The following is a 27,744-nucleotide window of genomic DNA, read 5'->3' on the forward strand; positions in this document are numbered from 1 at the left end:
TGGATTTTTCAATCTTGATAATTAAATATAATTGGACTAATTGCATCGGATTTCAGTGACAGACCAAATCTGCAACTTGTCTGGAACTCTTCCGCCCAGGATCATGTCTGGCACCAAGTCCTGTTCTTCCACCACGCACAATCTTACTGACTTTCGTCAGCTCCCTGCTGCTCAAGACACCCAAAATCAAAAATCCTCATTCTCTATGACCCTTGCACACTCCACCACACCAATCTCTCACAGTCCATGTACTTTGCTTCTCAGCTGTCGCATATTACTCTCAACATTCCAATTCACCACTCTAACCACCACAATGCGCCCATCAATCCTCTGGAACGCATGTCCTAAAACCTTGTGAATTCTCTCGCCACTTTAAGAGGCTCTTCAAATCCCCCGCTCTTTGACCATGCTTCCGGTTCTTTCTCTCAAACCTCCTCCACACATTTGCCACCCGCTTTTCCTCTGTGAAACACCTTTGGGCCCCTTTCTATGCGAAAGGACACTATAAAGAAACACGTTAATTGGAATAAACCGCATTGTGGTCATGTTACTGGACTGGTGGGCGGCACATGGCTAGCACTGGGACTACGGCGCTGAGGACCCGGGTTCGAATCCCGGCCCTGGGACTGTCCGTGTGGAGTTTGCACGTTCTCCCATTGTCTGCGTGGGTTTCACCCCCACAACCCAAAAGATGTGCAGGTTAGGTGGCTTGGCCACGCTAAATTACCCCTTATGTGGAAAAAAAATTATTGGGTACTCTACATTTATTTTTTTAAATGTTACTGGACTGATGATCCAGAGGTCTGGACTAATACTCTGGAGATATGAATTCCAAACCCACTAATGAGGGCCTTCAATTCATTGCAATTGTGTAATAAAGCTGGAATAAAATGCTAATCTCATGAATAACTACCTTGAAACTATGTGATTGTCACAAAAATGCACTGGATTTACATCTGACTGGCCTATATGTGACTCCAGACCCACCGCAATGTGGCTACAATTCACTCAGCAATGCAGCCACTTAGCAATTCTTTATTCCCTTTTAAACACTGGCGTTAGGTGGGTCTAACAAAGTGCAATAGTGCCATTCACTGCACAGGTCTGGAGTACGCCCAAGCAGCATACATACTGCTGGGGTCGGGGACAATAACCTGACCTTTGACCCAGCGATGGTGGCAAACTGCCACGCCGGCAGTCCAGCAGGAGAGAAAATCACCAGGGTTCTGAGGGAAGTCAGGTGGAACTAATCATGGAGTCCCAATGTTCTCCTGACTGTGCTCTCATTGGCATGGTCAAAATTGGCGGTCTCACAATAAACCCGTGTGACGTCCAAACTTTGTCCTGATTGGGAGGCCGGGAGGAGTGGGTGGAAGGGGAACTAGAACGGACCACAGTATTTCTACAAAAATAATGAACCGCCCACCAGCCCCGGATGGATAGATAATGGAATGACAATCCCACTGGACACCGTTTCCAGTCAAAAAATGGATGTTCTTAATTTGCAGCCAATACAACAGAGATTAACCCTATTGTCGTAAAGGAAAAAAACAATCATCGTTTCCCCCATTGGTGAATAATTCTAATTTGGTGAGAATTATTTAGACATTACGGCACAAAACAAGCAACGTGGCCCAACAGGTTCACATTCGTGATTATGTCCCATGCCAGTCATTTGTTCATGGGATGTGGGCTTCGCTGGCTGGGCCAGTATTTATTGCCCATTCCTAACTGCCCTTGAGAAGGTGGTGGTGAGCTGCCCTTTTGGTTCACGTGGCTTAGGTACACCCACGACGCTGTTCGGGAGGGAGTTCCAGGATGTTGATCCAGCGACAGTGAAGGAACGGTGAGGTACGTCCGAGCCAATATAATGTGACTTGGCAGGGAGCCTGCAGGTGGTGGTGGTGGGGTCCTGCTGCCCTTGTCCTTTGTAGGTGGTAAAGATCGAGGGTTTGGAAGGTGCTGTCAAAGGAGCCCTCCCATTGGGTTCTGAGATCTGTGTGGAAGTTGAGCCTGATGGTCATGGTCCTTCAACTAGAAAACCAGAGTCAAGAGCTAGCACCTGGAAGTGGGAATTATCAACTTTCCAACTGTTCGAAGGAGAGAATTAGCAGTTGAAGCCGCCTTTGGGAGTTGGTGTTTCCAGGCTGGAAATGGCTGAAGCACAAGAAAGGAAAATACTGCCGGGAGTAAAAAAAAAAAAGATGTTTCTTTGGCCAAACATTAGTGAGGTTCAGATTGAGAAAAGCAAGGCGATTCTGGGTGATACTGGGATTTTGAAGCATGCATTATGAGTCCATGCAATCGTGTTCCTTGATGACATTTCTTAAATTGTTCCTGCATTAACCAATTAAATTTACATTGCACATCAGTTCTGAACTTACCATTCTGTCCTGCATTGAGCGAGAGGCGGTGAAATGGTATGGATGCATTCCAGACAGCCTCCTTTCTCCAGGATAGTCATACTGTTTGGAACAAATAGGACAACATTAATCAAAACCGGTCCCAGTTAGAGCTGATTTATGTTTATAGAACTCTCCTCAACAATGCCTGCTGAACTCCTGTGAAGTGACTTGGGGCGGTTTGCTATGTTAAAGTCGCTACAGGAATGCAAGTTGTTGTTGTTAGCTGTGCATGATGCTGCAAATAGAATCTTAATAAAGCTACACAACAAAGTGGTCAGATGATCCTGTGATTCTTATGGGATCTTTAATCTTTATCATGCCCGTGTGGTGGTGCTGCAACCTGCCAAAGTACTACTTACCCTCAATTGTCTGAACCACAGGGGTGGGTGGGCCGTCGGAGGGTTAAATACAGGCAGAGCGAGTTGCCGTTGTGCGGGGGGGGGGGGGGGGGCGGTGAGTACACCCCCACTTTCCCGCCGGGGGCACAGAAGGTCTGGCACCTCATTAAATAATAATCATCTTTATTCGGGTCACAAGTAGGCTTACATTAACGCTGAAGTTACTGTGAAAAGCCCCTAGTCGCCACATTCCGGCACCTGTTCGGGTACACTGAGGGAGAATTCAGAATGTCCAGTTCACCTAACAAGCATGTCTTTCGGGTTTGTTGTGGGAGGAAACCCACGCAGACATGGGGAGAATGTGCAGACTCCGCACAGACAGTGACCCAAGCCGGGAATCGAACCCGGCTCCCTGCCGCTGTGAAGCAACAGTGCAAACCACTCTGCTACCATGCTGCTCTGAATCCAGCCTCTGGGGTAGAACATAGAACATAGAAAAATACAGCACAGAACAGGCCCTTCGGCCCACGATGTTGTGCCAAACCTTTGTCCCAGGTTAATCATAGATTATCATTGAATTTACAGTGCAGAAGGAGGCCATTCGGCCCATCGAGTCTGCACCGGCTCCTGGAAAGAGCACCCCACCCAAGGTCAACACCTCCACCCAATACTAAGGGCAATTTTGGACACTAAGGGCAATTTATCATGGCCAATCCACCTAACCTGCACATCTTTGGACTGTGGGAAGAAACCGTAGCACCCGGAGGAAACCCATGCACACACGGGGAGGATGTGCAGACTCCGCACAGACAGTGACCCAAGCCGGAATCGAACCTGGGACCCTGGAGCTGTGAAGCAATTGTGCTATCCACAATGCTACCGTGCTGCCCTTAAGAACAAATTAATCTACACTATATCATTCTACCGTAATCCATGTACCTATCCAATAGCTGCTTGAAGGTCCCTAATGTTTCCGACTCAACTACTTCCACAGGCAGTGCATTCCATGCCCCCACTACTCTCTGGGTAAAGAACCTACCTCTGACATCCCCCCCTATATCTTCCACCAGTACTTTGAGCATTTCTGGACAGCACACCTTACGAAGAATATATTGGCTTTGGAGGCAGTGGAGTGTAAATATACGATAATGATCCCTGGACTCCATGGGTTAAACTATCACAACTTTCACAAAACAGGGCTATATAGCCTAGAATTTAGATGTTGAAGGGTGATTTGATCTAAGGTTCAGCTTATTTAAGGGATCAGATGAGACTGATACAGAGAAACAACTTCTGCCAAGTGTTGGCGAGTCTTGGGACATCGTCAAAAATTAGAGGCAGACCTTTAAGGAGCGAAATTAGGAAATATTTCAACACACAGCGGGAGGTAGAAGTTTGGAACTCTTTTCTTCAAAGGGCAGTTGAAGCTAGATCAAGTTTTAATTTTAAAACTGAGGTTGACAGATGTTTGTTACTCAAAGATATTAAGGGATATGGGGAACAGGGTGGAGTGTGCAGTTCATTGACAGATCAGCCGTTATCTCACTGAATGGTGAAACAGGCCCGAGGAGATAAATGGCATCCTCCTGTTCCTATATCTCGATGTAACATCAAGATGTTCCGGAAGATTTGGTCTAACAAACATAGTCCTTTCTAATTAATGAACCTTCCCATTGTATTTGCTCCCCATCACATGGTTCCCTCTCCAGAATCACGTGAATTAGGAGAGCCGGCACAGACAAGTTAGCCAAATGGCCTCCTTCTTTGTGATTCTGTGAATGGCTTCAAACTCCAGATAAACACTAGCTTCAAACGTCTTTCCGGGCACCTTGGGCGCGATTCCAAGTCCCGACGCCGGAGTGAAAACCGGAGTGTTTCACTCCGGCATCGGAGGCTGCTCCCAGCCCCCTATTCTCCCGCCCCCGGGGGGCTTGGAGCGGGTTCGCGTCTTTTACGCGCGCTGGGCCTTGGCGCCGTGTAAAAAGCAGCGCCGCGTAAATGACGCGGCCGGCGTCGTGTAAATGACGTCACCCGCGCATGCACGGTTGCCGTCCTCCCCGAGGCCGCCCCGCAAGAAGGTGGCGGATGGATCTTGTGGGGCAGCGGAGGAAAGGAGGTCCTCCTTCAGAGAGGCCGGCCCGCCGATCGGTGGGTCCTGAACGCGGGCCAGATACCATCGGAGGTCCCCCCCCCCCGGTGAAGGAACCCCCCCCACCCCCCAGGCCGCCTCCCCAGCATCCCCGCATAGTTCCCGCCGGCAGCGACCAGGTGTGGCCGGCGCCGGCGGGCACCTGTCGTGTCGGAGCGGCCGCTCGGCCCATCCGGGCCGGAGAATCGCCGCTCGCCATTTGCAAATGGCGAGCGGCGATTCTCCGAGCGGCCCGGCGCGATTTGCGCGGCGCTGGTTTCGGGGGCGGTGGGGGTGGGAGAATCGCGTGCGGGTGTCGGGGCGGCGTGGCGGGACTCGCACGGCGCCTCGGCAATTCTCCCACCCGGCGTGGAGGGAGAGAATTCCACCCCTTGTTCTGCAATCTTTGAATTAAATATTGTGATATGTGTCTCTATCTTAAAGGTAACATATAAATAGAAGTGCTGGAAAAGTTCCACCAAATTTCCCTTCTTACTTTTAACTTCTTAATCTTTAATTTGCATTTGAACCCTGGCCAGGATTCTCCGCCACCCGGCGGGGCGGGGGGTCCCGGCGGGATGGAGTGGCGTGAACCACTCCGGCGTTGGGCCGTCCCAAAAGTGCGGAATCCTCCGCACCTTTAGGAGCCAAGCCCTCACCGTGAGGGCCTAGACCCGCTCCGGACTGGTTTCCGGTCCACCGGCTGGCATGGAAGGTCTTTGGTGGTGGGCCCCGATCCCAGGATAGGCCACCGTGGGGGCTCCCCCCGGGGCCAGATCGCCCTGCCCCCCTCCCCAGGACCCCGGAGCCCGCCCGCGCTGCCAGTCCCGCCGGTAAGGTAGGTGATTTGATTCACGCCGGCGGGACTGGTATGACAGCAGCGGGACTTCGGCCCATCGCGGGCCGGAGAATCGCCGGGGAGGGGGGGCGTCGAACAGTGCGGCGCGATACCCACCCCCGCCGAATATCCGGTGCTGGAGAATTTGGCGGCCGGTGGGGGCGGGATTCACGCCAGCCCCCGGTGATTCTCCGACCCGGCGGGAGATCGGAGAATCCCGCCCCCTGTGTCACAACGGACAACCTGCCTGGATCTCATTGCTTCACTTCTTAGGGTGAAAGGAAACACCCACGTAGACATGGGGAGAACGTACAAACTCCACACAGACAGCCACCCGAGGCCAGAATCGAACCCGGGTCCCTGGAACTGTGAGGCAGCAGTGCTAACCACTGTGCCACCCTGCCGCCCTTCAAATGAAGCCACGTAGATATTTGAATTACCTACTTGTTTGAATTGAAATCATTCCAAATTGTGTCAACTATAATTCATTTGGGAGCAGTCTTGGTTGAGCAGTAGGCTAAAATCCCGCCTGAAAATTGAGCGCAGGACATAGCCTGATACACGAGTGCAGTACTGAAAGCAGGCTGCGCTGTCAGAGATGCCATCTTTCAGACATTAAACCGAGGGCTCTGCCTGCCTTCTAAGATCATATGGCACTAGCACATAGCACATAGAAAATACAGTGCAGAAGGAGGCCATTCGGCCCATCGAGTCTGCACCGACCCACTTAAGCCCTCACTTCCACCCTATCCCCGTAACCCAATAGCCCCTCCTAACCTTTTTTGGTCACTACGGGCACTTTTATCATGGCCAATCCACCTAACCTGCACGTCTTTGGACTGTGGGAGGAAACCGGAGCTCCCGGAGGAAACCCACGCAGACACGGGGAGAACGTGCAGACTCCGCACAGACAGTGGCCCAGCAGGGAATCGAACCTGGGACCCTGGCGCTGTGAAGCCACAGTGCTACTCACCTGTGCTACCGTGCTGCCCAAATTTGGTGAAGAACGGCAATATTAGAACATAGAACATTACAGCGCAGTACAGGCCCTTCGGCCCTCTATGTTGCGCCGACCTGTGAAACCACTCTAAAGCCCATCTACACTATTCCCTTATCATCCATATGTCTATCCAATGACCATTTGAATGCGCTTAGTGTTGGCGAGTCCACTACTGTTGCAGGCAGGGAATTCCATGCCCTTACTACTCTCTTAGTAAAGAACCTCCCTCTGACATATGTCCTATATCTATCTCCCCTCAATTTAAAGCTATGTCCCCTCGTGCTAGACATCACCATCCGAGGAATAAGGCTCTCACTGTCCACCCTATCCAATCCTCGGATCATCTTGTATGCCTCAATTAAGTCACCTCTTAACCTTCTTCTCTCTAACAAAAACAGCCTCAAGCCCCTCAGCCTTTCCTCATACAAATGCGGCCGCACCAGAGTTTTCCACAGCTGCAACATGACCTCATGGCTCCGAAACTCAATCCCTCTACCAATAAAAGCTAACACACCATACACCTTCTTAACAACCCTCTCAACCTGGGTGACAACTTTCAGGGATCTATGCACATGGACACCGAGATCTCTCTGCTCATCCACACTGCCAAGAATCTTACCATTAGCCCAGTACTCTGTCTTCCTGTTATTCCTTCCAAAATGAATCACCTCACAATTTTCTGCATTAAACTCCATTTGCCACCTCTCAGCCCAGCGCTGCAGCTTATCTATGTCCCTCTGTAACTTGTAACATCCTTCCCCACTGTCCACAACTCCACCAACTTTAGTGTCATCTGAAAATGTACTCACCCATCCTTCTACGCCCTCCTACAGGTCATTTATAAAAATGACAAACAGCAGTGGCCCCAAAACAGATCCTTGTGGTACATCACTAGTAACTGGACTCCATTCTGAACATTTCCCATCAACCACCACCCATTGTCTTCTTCCAGCTAGCCAATTTCTGATCCAAACTGCTAAATCACCCTGAATCCCATGCCTCCGTATTTTCTGCAGTAGCCTACCGTGGGGAACATTATCAATCGCTTTACTGAAATCCATATACACCACATCAACTGCTTTACCCTCATCCACTGTTTGGTCACCTTCTCAAAGAACTCAATAAGGTTTGTGAGGCATGACCTACCCTTCACAAAACCGTGTTGACTATCTCTAATCAAATTATTCCTTTCCAGATGATTATACATCCCATCTCTTATAAACCTTTCCAAGATTTTTCCCACAACATAAGTAAGGCTCACTGGTCTATAGTTACCGGGGTTGTCTCTACTTTCCTTCTTGAACAAGGGGACAACATTTGCTATCCTCCAATCTTCTGGCACTATTCCTGTTGACAAAGATGACTTAAAGATCAAAGCCAAAGGCTCATTTTTCCCAATGCCTTGGCCAATATTCATCCCTCAACTAACATCGCCATGGTTACTGTCCCAATGCTGTTTGGGGGACCTCGCTGTGGATGTCAGGTTTGTACAACAGTGACTGCACTTCAAAAGAACTCCATCAGCAGCTAACATCAAGGCTGTGAACGGTTGCTATATGAATGCATGAATGTCTTTCCAAAAACCTTCTGTGCTGTTAACAGTGCCAAGGCAATTAGGGATGAGTAATAAATGCTGGCCCGGCCAACAACACTCATAACCCAAAAAAGATCAATTAAACTGGTCTTTATGCTCCACGTGAGATTCTTTCCACCCTGCCTCTCACCCACTTCTCATTTCCCTCTCATGTTATTACATAATTTCACCGTAATCATATCAATGTTCTGCACCTCAACTATTCCACTTTGGCTACAAGAGCGGGTCAAAGACTGGGAATTCTGAGGCGAAAGCTCACCGTCTGGCTCCCCAAGGTCTGTCCACCATCCCCAAGGCACAGGTCAGGAGTGCGATGGAGCATGATGGAATACTCCCCACTTGCCTGGATGAGGGCAGATCCAGCAACACTCAAACAACCCGCCAACATCCAGGACAAAGCAGCCCCCTTGATTGCAATCCCTCCCTCCATTGTTAATATTCACTCCCTCCATATTGATGAACAGTGGAAGCACCATCAGAGGCATTGCAGTAACTCACCAAGGGAGGTAACACCTCCTAATCCCATGAGCTCTGCTACTTGGAAAGACAATGGTAGCAGATGCCCGGAATACCACCATCTGTAAGCTCCCCTCTTCGAACCACACACCATCCTGATGTGGCACTGTTTCAGCATCACTGGGTCAAAATGCTGAAGCTCCCCCCCCCCCCCCCCCGACAGCACTGTGGATGTGCTGACACCACAGGGGCTATAGCAGTTCAAGAATGCTGCTCACCATGACTGGGCAATTAGAGAGGGCTTATAATTGCTGACCTTCCCAGCAAAGCCCACATCCCATGAATGAATTAACTACAAGAATGTGGTGAGTGAGTTCCACATTCTCACTACTCCGCATTCAATCAATCAGACATAGAGTCATAGGGCAGGATTCTCCGACCCCCCGCCGGGCCGGAGAATCGCCGGGGGGGGGGGGGGCTGGGGGCGTGAATCCCGCCCCGCCGACGGCTGCCGAATTCTCCAGCGCCGGGTTTCTTGCGGGGGCGGGAATCACGGCGCACCGGTCGGGAGCCGTTGGCAGCGCGCCCCCCCCCCCCGGCGATTCTCCGCTCCGCTATGGGCCGAGCAGCCCCCCGTTTTCGCCCAGTCCCGCCGGCATAAATTACACAAGGTTCTTACCGGCGGGACCTGGCTTTGCGGGCGGCCTGCATAGTCCTTGGGGAGTGTGCGGGGGGGATAAAGGACACAATTGTAGCCGCCTCCAGCACTGCCTCTGGCAGCCCGTTCCAGATGCTCACCACCATCTGTGTGAAGAAATTTCCTCTCTGGTCTCTTTGTATCTCTTTCCTCTCACCTTAAACCTATGCCCTCTAGTTCTAGACTCCTCTACCTTTGGAAAAAGATGTTGACTATCTACCTTATCGATGCTCCTCATTATTTTATAGACCCTCTATAAGATCACCCCCAAGCCTCCTACGCTCCAGGGAAAAAAGTCCCAGCCTATCCAGCCTCTCCTTATAACTCAGACCATCAAGTCCTGGTCGCATCCTCGTAAATCAGACAATTGAAATATGGGTTACCTTCGCACTGCGAGACCGTCTCAGAGTGTACGTTGGGTGGCCAAAGTTTTCATCCCTTTGTGGCGGCAATCTATCGAACCGGGCACTGGGAGACCTGACCGGAGAGTAGACATGGTTCACCACTAACGGACCTTGTGATGGCGAGCGGGGCACAGAGCGAGAACGGGGCTGAAGGGACAGTCTCCGTATCGTGTCAGTGACGCCATCCAGCTCATGGACGTATGGCTGCTGTGCACCATGCCACACGGGTGAGCCCTGCCCGCTGTATGCCCGCCGGTCCTGCCAGTCCCTTGGCAGACACACTGACTGACGCTCATCGATTGACCATCGCGCTGTCATTCTGTCGTAAGCTGGCACAGAGCAAATGCTGTCTGGACGTCCGCCAGCCTGTATGAACTGGGGGTATTCCTCTTGGTAAAACGGCGATAACAGTCTATAACATTCTGGAACATCTCTGGTTGGAGTGTGATACACCTGAGAGCTGAAGAAAAGAGATACCATCAGGGCCACAGCTGATCAACATAGACCTTTCTTGAAGTAACCATGGCATGGACAGAAATATTTCACTACGTCCCTTTATGACTGTTAAATCAATTCCAAGCCATCAAAGCATCAAACTAGACACTAATATTTTTCTGGATACTGGGGTTATTCCCAGAATGCAGCATTACATATGTCTCTTTCCTACCGACCAACAACCCAGTGTCGCAACGGTCTCTCTTTATAAGTGCTCTAAGTAGTTAATTAAAAAAGCCCTTCACCAGTGTATCTTAACAATAAAATTAACGTACCATTAACAGTGACAATGGTTCTACCAATTGGGTTGGTAGGTCATTTAATCATGAGGGAATCGCAGGAGGCCCCAATTCTGGCTTCTCTCAATTTCCACTCGCCGCATGGTGTGCTGGACGGCAATCAGAAATGGGAGTACAAGACAGTTTTCCCTTGCCTGTCCCGGGGGTGCTGAGCTGCATTTTATGTCCCTAACACTCCACCACCACCACCCAACCTCCTTGTCAACGATACGCTAACTATTCATGGAGAATAATTGTGTCCAGTGACGGACCAACCTCGTCCAATTGGTCCAGGTTCCACCAAGTGAACCACTCCACCTGGTATTTTACATATTTGGCCTCTCTCCTGTTGCGCGTTTGATTTCTGTTAATCATCGCTCAGGAACCAAGACCAGACACAATCACCAAAATTAAGGTTTGGCTGTGCAAGCAGATTTTGCAGCAATTCTAGTGCATGAAACATTTTTTAAGAACCATTTAGATCGGACTCTGAGCATGTTACTGTACACAGCGACCCTTAACTCATATCCCCAACTTGAGGAGGCAATAAAGGCCGCTATAAATGCAAGAGAAAATTGGAGTTTATTTCCAGAGGGACAGAATTGAAAAGCAGAGATGTTTTGCTCAACGGATGAACGGACATCGTGCGACAATCGCCAGGCAGGAATGTTCCCTTCCAGTCGGGGAACACTTCAGCAGTCAAGGGCATTCAGCCTCTGATCTTCGGGTAAGCGTTCTCCAAGGCGGCCTTCAGGACGCGCGACAACGCAGAATCGCCGAGCAGAAGCTTATAGCCAAGTTCCACACACATGAGTGCGGCCTCAACCGGGACTTTGGATTCATGTCACATTACATTCACGCCCGCACCATCTGGCTGGGCTTGCGAAAACCTACCAACTGTCCTGGCTTGATACAATTCACACCTCTTTAACCTGTGATTATCCCTCTCTCCAGTTGCTCTGTCTGGACCTGTAAAGACTTAATTGCCTGCAAAGACTCGCATTCAAAGTATCGTATTGCATCATTGACTTTGTCTATATATATATGTTTCTGGAACCCACCTCTTCATTCACCTGGGGAAGGAGCTGTGCTCCGAAAGCTAGTGATTCGAAAATACCTGTTGGACTTTAACCTGGTGTTGTAAGACTTTTCAAATGATGATACACTCAAATTAAAGGAGATGCTTACACTCGGCGACTGTTCAAAACTATGGGACCTAAATGGAAGATAATGACTAAGAAATCAAATGACAAATTCAGGAGGTGTCTTTGCCCAGAGAATGGTTCGATGGTGGGACCTCTTGCTGCAGTCATTGAGGCGAAGAGTATAGATGATGCATTTAAGTGATTAATTGTCATAGAGAAAGGAACATACGAAGAATAAAATGTTATGTTGTTCAAGTTAGATGGTAGGCTGGGAGGGAATTAATGTGGAGCACAGACACTGGCTTGGACCTGTTTGGCTGAGTGACCTGCTTCTGTGCTATCAAACGTTATGAAATTCTACCTAATGTGTGTCCACTTATTTCTTTAATGGCTACAAAGGATTCTATTCCCCCTGCTTCTGGCAAGGCATTCTCTGCGGAATTCTCCATCGGCGGGGTCCTCCGCTCTGCCGGTAGTGCACCCACGCCCCCAGGTTTCCCGAGGGCGTGGGGTGGCCACAATGGGAAATCCCATTGGCCGGCTGCCAGAGTGGAGAATCCCACTACCAGTGAGGGTGCGCCGCACAGGAAAACAGGGCTGGCGGACTGGAGAATCTCACCCTCTCTGTCCCATCAATCACCTAGGTGCCAAGCTCCGGAATTTCCTTTGTCTCTGCCTCTAAGCCCTTCTTTCAGACACTCTTTGACTAAGCTCGTGGTTGCCTGTCCTAATATCTAATGTATGGTTTGGTGTCAAATCTCAGAGAGATGAAAAAGATTCCATGGCACTAATAGAAGAATAATAATAATCTTTATTGTCACAAGTAGGCTTATATTAACACTGTGAAGTTACTGTGAAAAGTCCCTAGTCGCCACATTCCGGCACCTGTTCGGGTACACAGAGGGAGAATTCAGAATGTCCAAATTACCTAACAGCACGTCTTTCGGGACTTGTGGGAGGAAACCGGAGCACCCGGAGGAAACCCACGCAGGCATGGGGAGAACGTGCAGACTCCGCACAGTGACCCAGGCCGGAAATCGAACCTGGGACCCTGGAGCTTTAAAGCAACAGTGCTAACCACTGTGCTACCGTGAATAGAAAGGGGGTTCTCAATATTTATCGTTCAACCCCTGTATATTCATTGTGCTCAACTGTACGCAGGTGGTAGGTGTCAGGAAAAGGAGTTTTAATATTTCTGTTTTTGCAATATCTCTGTCATATTGTATATACTGAGTGGCAGGTTTATGGGTGTGATTGGTTTTAATGGGATTACAGACAGAAAGCTTTCAAAACGCAAGCAGTAAGAAAGGTCTGATACGTTGATGAGCTGACAGTGCCAGCAGGATTTACATACACCAAAGAAAAAGAAAAATAGTTAGAAGTTGGCTGTTGTATTTCAAAATTGAACATAAAATTGGAAGATTGTAAATAGATGAAGAAAAATAGGGTAAGTTTACTTTTAAAATGTAGCAGCCACAAAGTGGAAAAAGGGTTACACAATGCTGTGAAAAGGGAACTTCTAAAGGATTGTCGGAGGCAATAAAGGTTAAGGTCAAAGGAGAAAAACAGATTGAAGAAAACAGTGAAGATGATGCGAATATTGGTAGTTGGTAAAATCTCAACAGGGACACAAGTGTCAACAAGGCCAGACTTGAAGAGTCAGTTTGTCACCCTCACAGAACACCCTAAAACCCGCCGGGTGTTGTTCCTGGAATTTTATAGATTAGAAAATCTATAAGGGTTTAGCTCTGAATTGTTTAAGCCAAGGTCTGTTTGGAAAGGTTTAAAAAGTACTGTTAACTGTGCTGAGGTATTCGTGTTCTTAAGTGTAATTTTTTCTATTTATTTTAATAAATGTTTCACTTTAATACAAAATCATCATAATCAATCTTTTAAGTTGCTCGTTGATTTCAGAAAACCTCCTCATAATACACAAATTGCAAACCCGTTCTGGCAGCTGCTTCAAGTTTCCATTTCGGATTTGGGGAGCTCAGCATGAGCTGTGCCAAAAGATGGGCATTAATTAGGAATTCACCTGAGCTCCCTATAAATAGACATAGTCCAAAACTGTGGTTGTTGGGTTAGGAGGTGTATGCTTGTAATGTATGATTCTATAAATTAAGTCTATAAGGATTGGCTCCGGTTTCTATCCTTCACCAACAGACCTCCTAGAGGAGAACAACCACATCACTGAAACAGATTACGTGTTCACTGTCACATTTGCAGGAATGGTTGTCACACTTCATGAAACTAATGGTTGTTGTGAAAATCCATTTGTTCACAATTTGCTTCGGAGAAGGAAATCTGCTGTCCTTACCTGTTGAGGCCTACATGTGACTCCAAACCCACAGCAATGTAGTTGACCTCGCATGCCACTTGGCTGCATTAAAGCCATTATGAAGGAGTGAAGCAGATCATAAAGGGGGCTCACTATCACCTTCTCAGGGGCAATTAGGGACAAGAACCAAAAGCTCCCCTTGCCAGTAACACCCACATCCTGTAAATGGATATAAATTAAGATAGAGTTGTAGGCGCAGCCCTCTCACCTCCTCAGTTCATCTTGTGGTGGTGTAGACCTCCGCATGTTAACCCACTGCTGTAAGTGGGTCAGTGAGGACTGTCGCTGTGCCATTTTCTCAGTGCTGGTACGCGGTACAAAACCCCGCCGATGCACCGTATTTACCCCGTCCTGTTGAAAATACTCTTCACTCGGCCCACCAGGGGAGGCATGCTGCCAGTTGTGTCCATTAGGTTGTTCAAGCACCTCATATCCCGGGTGAGTTCTCAGCTCTGGACCAGGACTGTTGGGGTCAAAGGGAACTTCCTGTGCCGTCACACCGTTAACCTTGGCCACTGGTTCGTTGCCAGAATCCTTCTGGAGGCTCCTCCTGTTGGGCCTTTTAAACACATCCGCTTCACCTCTCATCTTTTCGAAGTCGGGTTTAATCAGTTTCTTATGATTGCTCGTATGGTTCAGTTCCGAGGGAGGCTTTATTTCGTAATGCATCCCAGTGCTGTCAATACTGCAGAAAATAGACAAATTAGTGGATCGTCGAATTGGAGCGAGTGCGTTTTGTAACCAGGACCTTTCACTTCCCCACATTAGAACATAGAACATTACAGCGCAGTACAGGCCCTTCGGCCCTCGATGTTGCACCGACCTGTGAAACCACTCTAAAGCCCACCTACACTATTCCCTTATCGTCCATATGTCTATCCAATGACCATTTGAATGTCCTTAGTGTTGGCGAGTCCACTACTGTTGCAGGCAGGGCATTCCACGCCCTTACTGCTCTCTGAGTAAAGAACCTACCTCTGACATCTGTCTTATATCTATCTCCCCCCAATTTAAAGCTATGTCCCCTCGTGCTAGACATCACCGTCCGAGGAAAAAGGCTCTCACTGTCCACCCTATCCAATCCTCTGATCATCTTGTATGCCTCAATTAAGTCACCTCTTAACCTTCTTCTCTCTAACATTAAGAGCACAGAGGAATGAGGTATAACCTATTCAGCTACCCCCACAAAACATTGATGCAATCCCCCTTCCTACATGGTGTTGTGGATCATCTACTGTGGATTATACCTCCATTTATTTAATTTAGGGAACGCTCCTGCAAAGTTCCACTTGATTTCCCTCAAGATAGCCAAACACATCGGTCTATACTTACAGTTGTATTGGTTCTGGAGAATGGGTAAGATATTGTATTGCTTATGTCACTGTGAGGGGGAGGAGATGGCACAGAGATAATGTCATTATACCGAGTAATCCAGATGCCCAGGGTATTGCTCTGGGGATAGGGGTTCAAATCCCACCACAGTATCTGGCGGAATTCAATCTCGATTCATAAAATCAAGAACTGAAAGTGAGTCTCAGTGATGGTGATCGTGCAAGCCGTCTGCATCACTCGTGTCCTTTAGGGAAGGAAATCTGCCCTCCTTACCTGGTCTGGCCTACATATGACTTTGGATCTACAATAATTGGGGCAGCACGGTAGCATTGTGGATAGCATAATTGCTTCACAGCTCCAGGGTCCCAGGTTCGATTCCCGGCTTGGGTCACTGTCTGTGCAGAGTCTGCACATCCTCCCAGTGTGTGCGTGGGTTTCCTCCGGGTGCTCCGGTTTCCTCCCACAGTCCAAAGATGTGCAGGTTAGGTGGATTGGCCGTGATAAATTGCCCTTAGTGTCCAAAATTGCCCTTGGTGTTGGGTGGAGTTACTGGGTTATGGGGATAGGGTGGAGGTGTTGACCTTGGGTGGGGTGCTCTTTCCAGGAGCCGGGGCAGACTCGATGGGCCGAATGGCCTCCTTCTGCACTGTAAATTCTATGATAACGTGGCTGACTCTGAACTGCCCTCTCAAACAGTTGAGCAAACCACGCAGTTCAAGGGCAATTAGGGATGGTCACCAAATGTTGGCCCTGCCAGTGACACTGGCATCCCATGAACGAATATTTTATTTAAAATCCCAAAGTTTGGATTAACAATCCAACTGAAGGCCAGTTCAAATCCCACCATGGCAATTTCGCCAATTGTCCGTTTGCAGTTAAACAGAAAATGGGCATCAGGAGCTGGCATCAGGAGTAACCATGGGGCTATCTGACAGACCAACAATGAAAATGGTTCACTCGTGCCCTTTAAGGAAAGAAACCCACCAACTCTTAAATGCCCTCAGAAGAGGCCTGGAAATGCACTCAGCTGCAAGCGATGGGGGTCAATATATTCCAGCATGCCGACGAAGCCTAATATCTGACAATGAATTTTTTTAAACTTCAGGAAAGGTCAGTGAGTCAGGGGTCAGAGAGGGAAGAAATTACTGGCACGGTTGGACGTAGTTCACCTGAACCTGACTTGCGTGCACAAGTACCAACACAAAATTGTTAACACTCTGCGACTTGACGTGATATTCAGTGCAGCGCAGAGTCGCATTCTGTCGGGGACTGATATACCTGTTCAAGGGCACAGTCTGCATGCTCGCTGCCTCATTCATTGCATTGATCCAATCCTCCAGCTCGGTCTTATTCTCCGCACTCAGGTAGTAAGTCCGGATGCCCACGTGCTCGGCCTGATAATTAACGGAGCGATCATTATTGTGAAAAGTACCTGACTGCCGGTTTACAATCAGCTGCAGGAGAGATAGGAATGAAATCGTCAATGGCGGAGAGGTGGAACCAGCGGCTGCTTCGAGAAGCAAAATTAAACTGGGAGAGAACCAGAACTGGAGGGCACAACCCAGTTTGTCCCACATGTTTACATCACATTTCCTGCTCACCGGAGTTTGGCATCAATGCTGAGCAATATCTTTCTTTGGTCCACAGTGAGTCCGCAGCAGGCACAACCAATGCGGCTTCTGGAAGGGCTAAAGGGTAAAAATCCTTTGTGGCAAGCGATTGCCAACTTTGGGGTATCCACACTGTCTGGCAGTTGCACCTCAAGGCACCTCTGGATCCGTTAAGTGATAAGCATCACAAACGTTGCATTGGCATCATTCCAAGAGCCACAGAATTTAATGCCATGGCCCTGCTGAGATTCATGCCTGCAGCCCCATGTCAGAATGCATGGAGCCTGCTAAGCTGGTCTAGTGTCAGCCATAGGTTGCCTCCTGCTCCTTAATCCGCTCCAACAGGCGGCATGTTTAGCTGCCTCTTCCAGATCTCCCCAACTGCAAGTGTTAAAATAGAGGAGCAGTTCTTTACAAATGATCGCCCAGGCAAGATAACCCACTCACAAGTGAATCTCCAGTTGTGTTTCTCTCTCCGATAGTTACATTTAATTTGTAATTACAGTTAAGCCTGAATCGCACATCACTTGCGTATTCTTTCACAGGTTCATTATTTCAGTGCTCAGTGGGGATTGTGGCATCTCTCGCATCTCCCTCCTGTTGGGAACGCATTGCAATTCTCTCTTATACTGTTACTTTCATGTAATTATGAGTAGGTTTACGAAGAACCATTTCGTTAACCTGGATTTTGTACCCTTCACCTCCCCGCAGCAGCAACTCCCTCATTTTGGTATCCAATATCTCCAGCATGGATTGTTCTCAATTTCCTGAAATGCCCATTGTGGAGGTTGGGACAGGGATGGCCTATTTCACCAGGGGACGCAGAACATAGTCAAGTTCCACCTCGTCCTCAACTGAGGTCCCAGCAATGACAGCTCGAGCAAGAGTGGCTGGATGATGATCAGGGGCAAGAGCAGGATCCCTGGCTAGTTCTCTGCCTCAGCCAGGGTCGATTTGCTTTCTGCTGAGACTGTGCATCTCGTCACTGGGTCGCCGCCTGGTGCACCTTCCCCACTGAGCCATCTGAACAAGGATACTGTCAGCTTAAAAAAAATGAATTTCAAAATTAACACAAAACCTTAGAATGACTACATTTGTAAAAATGATACAATTATTAAAATGTATCAACTTGAGGAATAGAGACAGCGAGTCATGGAATGTTGAATGGATCTCATTGCTTTCACATGAGTCATTTGTCCAGCTTCCGCTGGAGTCAAATGTAATGAAATGCCTCAAAAAATGCATCACTAACCACTGGGCAGCTTTAGACATTTAAAATCTTCAAAAATGAAGGTATGGTTGGTAAGCAACACCAAAAGCCGACTTAATGGTCGCGTATCCCAATCCAATCAGATTATTGATTCAGGTAAAATATCAGCAAAGTTTGGACAAGGTGTCAGAGTTTACGGAGTTGGCAAACTCCTTGAGCTGCCAATGAAGTGTTGGGTGTGCTGGTCACTTCACGGGTCCGAATGTGCCTTGAGGTGCAAATGCCAGGCAGCGAGTGCGGTCGGAACACCAGGATCCCAGATCGTACAAAACCCTGGGTCCTCTGGACCACAGCTGGCGGAAGAACCAGGCATCCGGTTCCTCCAGCACACATGGTTCTCCAGTGCCAAGCTGGAATGGTCATATGGGGGCCTGGCCATTTGACCATGGAATGCACAACACGGTCATATCCAGCCCTGCCTTCATCTGAAGTCCAAGCAAATACAGATTGGACAAGAGAAAGGTGGCGATGGACCCCAGCACGTAGGCAACATATAGGGACGCCAGACAGACTGTCACTTCCAATGGCCTTGGCTGTGGTGGGAACTGATCTCAACCCGCCTGAGCAGCCACATTTTTCTTTGAAGTTTGAACTCATTTCCTGTGCGATCAGATACGATCCAGGCTGTTCAACACCGCAACGCGCACCACTGGATTCTGCGGATAGGATTTGTGGTTAATTCTGATTTGGATTCAATATTGCCTTAGTTAATTAGAAGAACTGGAAATTATACCTAGCTGAAATCCTGCAGAAATTCAAGACAGGCACAATGCAGCCACCTCTGGTGCAGGGGAGTCCTCGGCCGTGAGAGGGAAAGATAAAATGTCAGGTCAGCCAGCAGAGGTTAACATAGTGAAGCACCGCACCGACAGGTTAGGCAAAAAGAGAGCAACCATTTGGAATATTCCTGGCTTCCGAAATTCAAGGTATAAATTAATTGAGTTATGAACCTCGGCCTTGGTGAAAATCATTCTCTTCTCTACTCAGAACGAAAAGGGAATAGCAGAACGCTGTTTGGATTACTAATCCAGAGGCCCAAACTAAGGCTTCGGAGACAAGAACTCATGTCCTACCAGGGCAGCTGGTGATAATTAAATTCAATTTAATAAATCGACAGTAAAATGCAAGCCTCATGAATAAAGATTGGGGTTACAACCGTTCTGGTTCTAATGGTTCTAACCCTTCTGGACTAATGCCCTTTGGGGGAGGAAATCTGCCGTCCTTACCTGGTCTGGCCTACATGTGACTCCAGACCCACAGAAACATGGTTGACTCTGAACTTCCCCCTGAAACTGAGTTGTGCTCACCACCTTGACCAGGTAATTAGCACTAGGCAATAAATGTTCCCCTTACCAACGACAATCATATCCCAAGAGCGAATTAAATAAAATTCACGGAGGCACCAGATGGAGAACAGGCCAAAAGCCTAATCCCGGGCACCTCCACCAGTGCTCTGGGACCTGGCGGCGAGGAAATTGGGTTTGTCAATTCTGATTGGGCCTGCCCGAACACCCTTTTATTACCCCCATCTCAAATAGCTTTCAAAGAAAATGAGAAAACTGCACAATTGTTTGAATGCCGCCATGGTTTTTGTCTCCTGAATGTCTGAGAGATGAATCTCTCCCTCCTGGAGACTGCAGAGTGGCCCTGGAGGGCTGTCACTTCTTTAGCGGATGAGCTGGAAGCTTTGTGTTATAGGTGTTGCACCCAGAGACACTGCTGGCCTATGATTCAAGAGGCAGGAAGTTGCCTTCTCCCAGTTGACATTAAAAAAATAAGTAGACCACTGGAAAATATTTCCGTGAAAACAAATGGAAAGGGCCTGTTTTAGGTGTGTGGATATTTTCCATTCAGTTTGGTGGAGGCCCAATCGGTGGACAGCAGATCGCCAGTTATTGGGAGTTTGGAAGCACAGTGTTACCTGTTTCAGGAGTTGCCATTTTAAGTGGAAACTATATGCCCAACGACACCATTGCCCCCTTCCAGGATGGACCACCTTTTGAAAATCCATTGAAAACCCTTCCACAGCAACGCATACATCCCATCTGAACATTCGCCGACACTGAAACAAGCACGATTGAACTCAAAGGATTTTGTAGGAAGTCCCTTCCTCTCGACTCACACCCAAAAGTTGGAAGAAGCTTCAGAATAGGAAAAGAAAACGGACTGGGGGAAGTTTCAAATTGTCACAAAGTCTTTGGAAGTTACGCTATCTCCTGACCCTCGTTGGTCGCCTCACATTCACAGAACAGACTCACTCACTGGAATGGAAACAAGGGCCAACAGCCACTTCTGAGTGTCTCTACAGTCATCCTCATGCCAGCTATCAGTTTAGATTTTGAGTTTAATTTGAGCCCAAGAAGGCTCTTCTCTCCCTGCCAGAGCTGGATTCAAACATTTCTTTCCTAGGAGGTAAATCTTTGCAGGGACTGCATTGGTTTAGAATCTTCACAGTAACCCTGTCCTTAGCCCGTCCAGGTGAAACTGATGGAATTGCCTGGAAACATACATCTGTCAGCCAGGCACATGATCCCAATTGCTCCAATCTTGCGTCTGCTGCGTCTCAAATATCTTGGTGTTGGGTGGGGTTGCTGGGTGATGGGGATAGGGTGGAGGTGTGGGCTTGGGTGGGGTGCTCTTTCTAAAAGCCAGTGCAGACTCGATGGGCCAAATGGCCTCCTTCTGCACTGTAAATTCTATGATTCTATGAAATATAAAACAAAACAATAGCCTAGCAGAACAACTACACGTCCCCGTACCTCGAAATTCGATAGCCCAGATTAGGGAACATCTTTGCTGTGATAACCCTCACAAGGACCACAGGTTTTCACTGATTGAACTCCCCCCCGCAGGCTTCGTGAATACGAGTTCCTGTGGTGAGCGGGCAGAGGCTTACCCAGCTGGGGCTCATTAATGGAATCTTTAAATGTCGCTCCCAAACCCGGACCGGCAGTTCCTGGTAGTCCTGGGCTGGGACATCTGTTTTGTGTGGCACAGTAATTGTTTTATTTTCAGTTAAATATTCACCTCGCGCCGCCTGGAATTATTATGTTATTATGTTGGCAATGAGGGTCAAGCACAGGATTGCGAGCCGCATTTTCCAAACTCCCCAACGACAACCCTGGTAAGAAACAAAGCTAAAAGAAAAACCCGGAAATGTACTTGTTTGGGAAGCTCAACCCTTATGCCATCGATGTGGGGACTGGCCCCAGTATGTTGAACACATGCACTACTTCTTCCATGCGAACAGCATAGAAGGGGACGACAGACATAAAGTAATCCTTTTCACAGCATGCGGGGCCCTGACATTCAGCATTATTAAGAGTTTAACTTATCCTGCGGCCCCTGACACAAATACGATCAATGAGCTTATGGATCTGGTAATGAACCATTACGACCGAAAGCCGCCTGCAATCCTCCAGCATTACCGATTCAACTGGGAGGACCCCTGGAGGACCTGCGACAGAATTCCTGACTAGATTAAGGAAGCTGGCCAAATGCTGCGAGTCCCTGACCGAGATGCTACGCGACCGGCTAGTGTGTGGGATCAATAATGTTGCGATACAAAAAGAACTGTTGGAAGAACCCACCCCCGACCTCGCAAGGGGCTATAGAATTATCACTATCCTCGGAGAATAGCAAAAAAGGGGGCCAAACACTCAAAGGGGTGATGGAAAATAGCTTTCTCAGGCTGGGAGAAGGGGAGTGTGGGGACCCTCATACAAAGAAGCAGCATTCCCAGTGAAGGCTCCCATGAGCCTCACCCACCACCAACGCAACATTCAGCCAGGACATTCTGGCATCTTAAAAGATGGCCGGATAACCCGAGAAGTACCAGGGAAGCCTTCCCAAAAAACTACAAGTGTCAGCCGCAAAGCTGCTGTAAATGTGGCCAAAGGACATGATCCAGGCAAGGCAGCCAGAATCAGCAGTAGGCCTGCTGCCCCGACTGGAAGCCAAAGCCACCTCAGGCTCGGGCCTTGCAAGTCTATCAGCCCATAGAGGGCCATTGCCATGGGCGCAAAGAGGAAGCAGGTGGGAGCTTCAGGTTCTCCTGGCACAAGGAGCACTGCTTCACCAGATTCACCAGGCGGCATGGCGGCACAGTGGTTAGCACTGCTGCCTCACAGCACCAGGGACCTAGGTTCGATTCCGGCCTTGGGTCGCTGTCTGTGCGGAGTCTGCACGTTCTCCCCATGCCTGCGTGGGTTTCCTCCGGGTGCTCCAGTTCCCTCCCACAGTCCAAAGATGTGCAGGTTAGGTGTATTGGCCATGTTAAAATTGTTCCTTCATGTCCAGGGATGTGCAGGTCAGGTTACAGGGATAGGCTGGGGTTATTAGGGGAGTGGACCTAGGTAGAGTGCTCTTTTGGAAGGTTGGTGCAGACTCAATGAGCCAAATGGCCTCCTTCTGCACTGTTGGGATTTTATGATGGTCTCTATGGTGGATTACAGAATGCCTACCCCCTCCCCCGCCAGTTACCTTCTTAAAGGACAATGGGGCTTCTTCCTTTGGTCCCTCAGTTTATTCATCCATTCCAATTGTGGTCCAAATAACGAGGTTAGATTATCAACTGCTGTCCGGGTATCAGAGAACCAAACAGATATGAAACTCTTGACATTTCTATTGGAGGTGCCTGTGCCTTAATACCTGTTCTTAGCCTGCGGGGCAAGGTGATAATCTACTCACATACTTTCAGAATGCAGTTTTCTCCTAATTCTTCAATAAGTAACATTCCAGACTCATGAGTGACCAGCATTTTTTTTCTCTGTTGCTGAATCTCAGTCGCCGAGAATAATGTTTTGCGTTACGTTCCAGCGATTCCCGAACCAACTCATCATTCGGCCCTTCTCTAAGTCACATTTGTCTGAGAAACTGGTGTAAGATCATCAGCACTTGAGGAGATGAGTTTGGGTGTCAATGATCTGGTTCATTCGGTTAGCTTAAGGTTCTCTACCCCGAGCATGTACCCCAAACATGAGGCCAGATCTGCTCCCTCACACTCTGTGCAACAAAACTTTGGTTATATTCTTTCCCAACAATTTTCCCACGCAGCCTGCAGACGAAAACTTTCCACTGAACATGAAGACACAGACAGGTTCACAGGTTTGTGTAGCAGCATACACTCAGCTATGGGCAGACGCATACACGCAAGGGATACGCAAGGGACAAACGGATGTGAGCACACGTGCACCGCAATACGTGTTACTTCTGTCACATGGCCTGTGTGCTGCTGTGCGTCACCGTGTACACCTTTTTGGACACCTGCCTGTACTTACTGTAGGAAGGCGAGTGATACTGGAATGGTTTAGGTGAAGCTACACTGGGCTTACACACCAGAAAAATCACAAATGCGGCATCTTATATTTACTACGTTTCAAATAAAATCAGGGAGGTCACGTCAACCACGCTATCAAGTGCCGCCTCCAGCATGTGGTGTGTCTTCTCATCGTGGGTGCATGTATCCCAACAGACATAGGATGAGGCCATTCAGCCCCTCAAGTCTGCCCAGCTGTTCACTGAGGCAATGTCTGATCTGCATCTTAACTGTGTCGGCAAGACATTTTAGGGAGGTGTGTACAATTATTTTTGAATGAAGAGGTATTTCCAGATTTTTTTTTAATACATCTCAAAAGCTGAAGTTGCTTTTCCCACCCGAGATGATGCCAAATGCCAAAAGTCTGCCCACAGAATAATGTATGTCCCAGGGTGGCTGACAGGTTCCATTCTGATATGTTTTTAAACTCATTTATGGGATGTGGGGGTTGCTGGGCTAAGCAAGCATTTGTCGCCCATTCCTAACTGCCCTTGAGAAGGTGGCCGCCTTCTTGAACCGCTGCAGTCCCTGTGGTGTAGGTACACCCACAGTGCTGTTAGGGAGGGAGTTCCAGGATTTTGACCCGGCGACAGTGAAGGAACGACGCTGTGCTTCCAAGTCAGGGTGGTGTGTGGTGATGTACCCATCTGTCTGCGGCCTTTGTCTTTCTGGATGTAAATAATGGATACTTTAGAGTGAGTTACAGGCTACAATCTAATCGAGGGGTTCGTATAGTTTGTTATCCCCTCCCCAGATTTTGTGAGTACCTTGAAATCGGTTCTTTCTGTCTCTATTTAAAACTTTACATTCCACAATGCATTGCGAGTTTACTTGGGTTTTTTTGTCTGCAAATGACTATAGTCACACTGAAGCTTTAATTACCACTGTATCATTCCAGTTTTGTTCTTGATATTTATCAAGCCATCAATCTCCATTTACAAGGAGGCTCCAGGTGGTATATTAGAATGAAGCCTAAGCAAAGCCTCCCGTGGGGTGGTTACAGTTAATGCGGTTATAGTTCTGACACCTTGATGCTCTGCTGATGAATTTCTTATGTTCTGCTCACGAGGGTCCGTTTTAAAAAAGAACAGCAACAATTACAAGTGACAAATGTCTAAAAAGAAAAGCCAGTGACAAGGGCCCTAATTGTGTGGGAGGACCAGAAAATGTCCAATGCGACTGCATCTAATCAGTCACCAAAGTTCTTGGATGATGCTCTGAACCTGGAGATGCGAAGCGGTCAAACAAGCAGGATTACATTAACCAGGAGTCAGCACCTGAAAGGTGAGGCATGTTGCATGGAGCAAAGCGATAGGATCGGTCGTCACAGAGTGGCAGCTCGTTCACTCAGAATCACCCAATGGCGCAATCATTTAAATCGGTGTATCAAAATTGAGGACGTCGAGGTGATTTTCTGGAAACAGCTTGCCTGAGCTGGATCATTGAGCAAATGCCTGGCTTTGGAAGGATTACCGGCTTGCATTCCCATTTTCCTCTGTGTGACGTTTGGGAAATTGGGGGACATTTTCAGGCGAGGTACCACTTTGCAACGAGGAACAGAGATGACATCAAAAATATTTAAGCCACTGGAGCAAACAATGAATGCAACAAGGACAGAGTCAGTAGTAACAACATAAAACTTGAAAAGTTGACGACGACGCTTCGACGATGCACCCCGTGTAGTCCACGCAGAAGCTAGTCTTTAAAAAACACAACTCCCAGAATCTCACAGGGAAATGCACCTTTTGCCAACTCTGCCCGAGTTTATTCCTTGAGGTTTCACCACATGATCTGTCTGCCGCTCGCTAACCCACCCCTACACTCTCGCCATTGGTCCATTCTACAGGCACTACCTTCCTATGCCCAATTGGAAAGTGAACAGCCTCTTTTGTCGGCCAATTTGGATTTAATCTTCGCTGTTAGTGAAACAGCCTTTCTTCCTTCATATCCAATATTTTATTAACCCGATGAAATGAAAAATGAATATTGTCACAAGTAGGCTTCAATCAAGTTACTGTGAAAAGCTCCTAGTCCCCACATTCCGGCGCCTGTTCGGGGAGGCTGGTACGGGAATTGAACCCGCGCTGCTGGCCTGCCTTGGTCTGCTTTAAAAGCCAGCTGTTTAGCCCTGTGCTAAACCAGCCCCTTCTTGAAAGGAACGGTTCAAACAAATTGGGGGAAAAAAATACCCTAAATCTTCGTTCAATGCTCTGATAGGTTTTCTCCTGAATTACTTCTAGAATTGCTCTCGAGATTAATTTACAAGTTCTGGAGATGCCAGGACAATCCTGTAGGATAGGCAGCTGTAGACATACCAGCACCATCAACTTGATGTGTGGAAAGTAACGGGAAGAGGGATAATTTAGTTTCTTGACAGAGTTGCTACACGGGCTTAGAGGCAACTCTATAAGAAACAAAAGGGCACAAGAAATAGGATCGGGTGTAGACCCTGTGGTCCGTCGAGCCTGTTCCATCACTCAATACCATCGCGGATGATCCTGGGCTGCAACTCTGCTTTCCCACCCACTCCCCATAGCCCTCGATTCTCTGAGAGAACAAAAACCTGTCTATCCCAGCCCAAAATCTATCAACAGTGGAGCAATCGCAACCCTCTGGTGTAGTTTCACAACCCTTTGAGTGACTTCTCCTCATCTCAGTTGTGTAATTTTTCCCCCAATTTGTTTGAACTGTTCCTTTCAGGAAGGGGCTGGTTTAGCACAGGGCTAAATAGCTGGCTTTTAAAGCAGACCATGGCAGGCCAGCAGCGCAGGTTCAATCCCCGTACCAGCCTCTATCCTTTCTTAAATAGGGAGACCAAAACTGCATACGGTGTTCCAGATTTGCATTCCACACAGTTTAAGCACCAACCTGAGATTCACAATTCCTGCTTCGTAGGGGACAATGTAGAGAGAACTAGGGACACAGTGCAACCATCATTGATCTCCCCAACCCGTCATCCCCTACCCCACTAACTGAAGCCACTGACCCTCACTCCGGTATCGCTAGCACCAGCAATGCGTTGGTGCCTCACCCCAAACATTCATTCTTTGCGTGTAAGCCTGGGACCTGCAACGTTGTTCGGGTTGTCAGCCATGGAAGGCCTCACAGTATTGGTTGATCCTGTCCTCTGCACGCGACTGCTACACAAAATCTACACAAGACCCCCCTCAGAGCATAGTTTTGGGAGACTGCACTACGTCACCTTGAAGGCGTGCTTGCGGGCGATGTTGTCGGAGGGTTGAACCGGGCTTATTCGGAAGCTAAACAAAGGGATGCTTGCCAGGATTGCCTCCTCTTTCTCATCTGGATTTGAAGAAAAAGTTCATTGTTACTTAGTGACCTTTTCAATCACAAAGACATCACCAACCTTTCACATGTACTGTTTTGCATTAGAAAGACGGGGAGGCAGTGACTACACAGCGAAGAAGAGTGTGTCAGTGATCCCCCTGCCCAATCTGATCACTGATGAATCAATGGTGTCGTGCACGAACCCCATTTCCATTGGACCATCGCGCTTTAAGTCTTCAACTACTGAGATCCCAAACTCCGGAACCCCCTCCCAAGAACGCTCACCGCTCATTTCCTCCTCTTGGATGCTCGTTAAAGCCATCTTTATCTGTCCTACTATCCCCCAATGTGGTTTAGTGCCAACTGCTGTTTGATAGCTTTGCTGTGAATGACCTTGAAACATTTCATGATGTTGAAGGCCGTACATAATTGCAAATTGTTCCAGAATTATGGGGGAAACAGGGGAGTAGATGAAACAGTTAAATTACCCATGCCCGCCAAACTCTGAGAACTCGACCCCTTCATTGTATTTGCCATTCATTTTTAATTTCGTAAATCGAGAGGTCACGATTGAAATAAACAGCAGATGCCCCCAGGCTGAGATTCCTCAGCACCAAAATGTCTATTGCTCCAACTGGTTTTATCCTAAAAGAACAGGGGAAACATCCCAGCTGTGAACAAGGCTTCCAAACTACAAAATATGGTTTGTTTCTCCGAGACACTCAGCCAATCTCAAAATAACAGCTGAGAAATAATGATTACAGTAGAATTTCCATTAGGGGATTTTCATTCTTATCATAGGGTTCATAGA

At 48.1% G+C, this 27,744-nt stretch overlaps 1 protein-coding gene across 11 annotated transcripts in view; it reads right to left on the reverse strand.

The window, feature by feature from the left end:
• plekha6 (pleckstrin homology domain containing, family A member 6) overlaps positions 1 to 27,744 on the reverse strand; it is a 358,362-nt gene that overhangs the window by 67,824 nt on the left and 262,794 nt on the right. For 10 of the 11 annotated variants that reach the window (XM_072480065.1, XM_072480059.1, XM_072480063.1 and 7 more), the window contains 5 exons: positions 26,848 to 26,948; positions 16,727 to 16,902; positions 14,325 to 14,801; positions 9,840 to 10,320; positions 2,385 to 2,465 (listed from right to left, as the gene is read on the reverse strand). In XM_072480065.1, coding sequence (XP_072336166.1) covers positions 2,385 to 2,465; positions 9,840 to 10,320; positions 14,325 to 14,801; positions 16,727 to 16,902; positions 26,848 to 26,948 — 1,316 coding nt within the window. The remainder of the gene's footprint in view (positions 1 to 2,384; positions 2,466 to 9,839; positions 10,321 to 14,324; positions 14,802 to 16,726; positions 16,903 to 26,847; positions 26,949 to 27,744) is intronic. The other variant, XM_072480061.1, reaches the window with a different exon arrangement.

The sequence above is a fragment of the Scyliorhinus torazame genome, chromosome 17 (assembly GCF_047496885.1).
Source record: "Scyliorhinus torazame isolate Kashiwa2021f chromosome 17, sScyTor2.1, whole genome shotgun sequence".
NCBI lineage: Eukaryota > Metazoa > Chordata > Chondrichthyes > Carcharhiniformes > Scyliorhinidae > Scyliorhinus > Scyliorhinus torazame.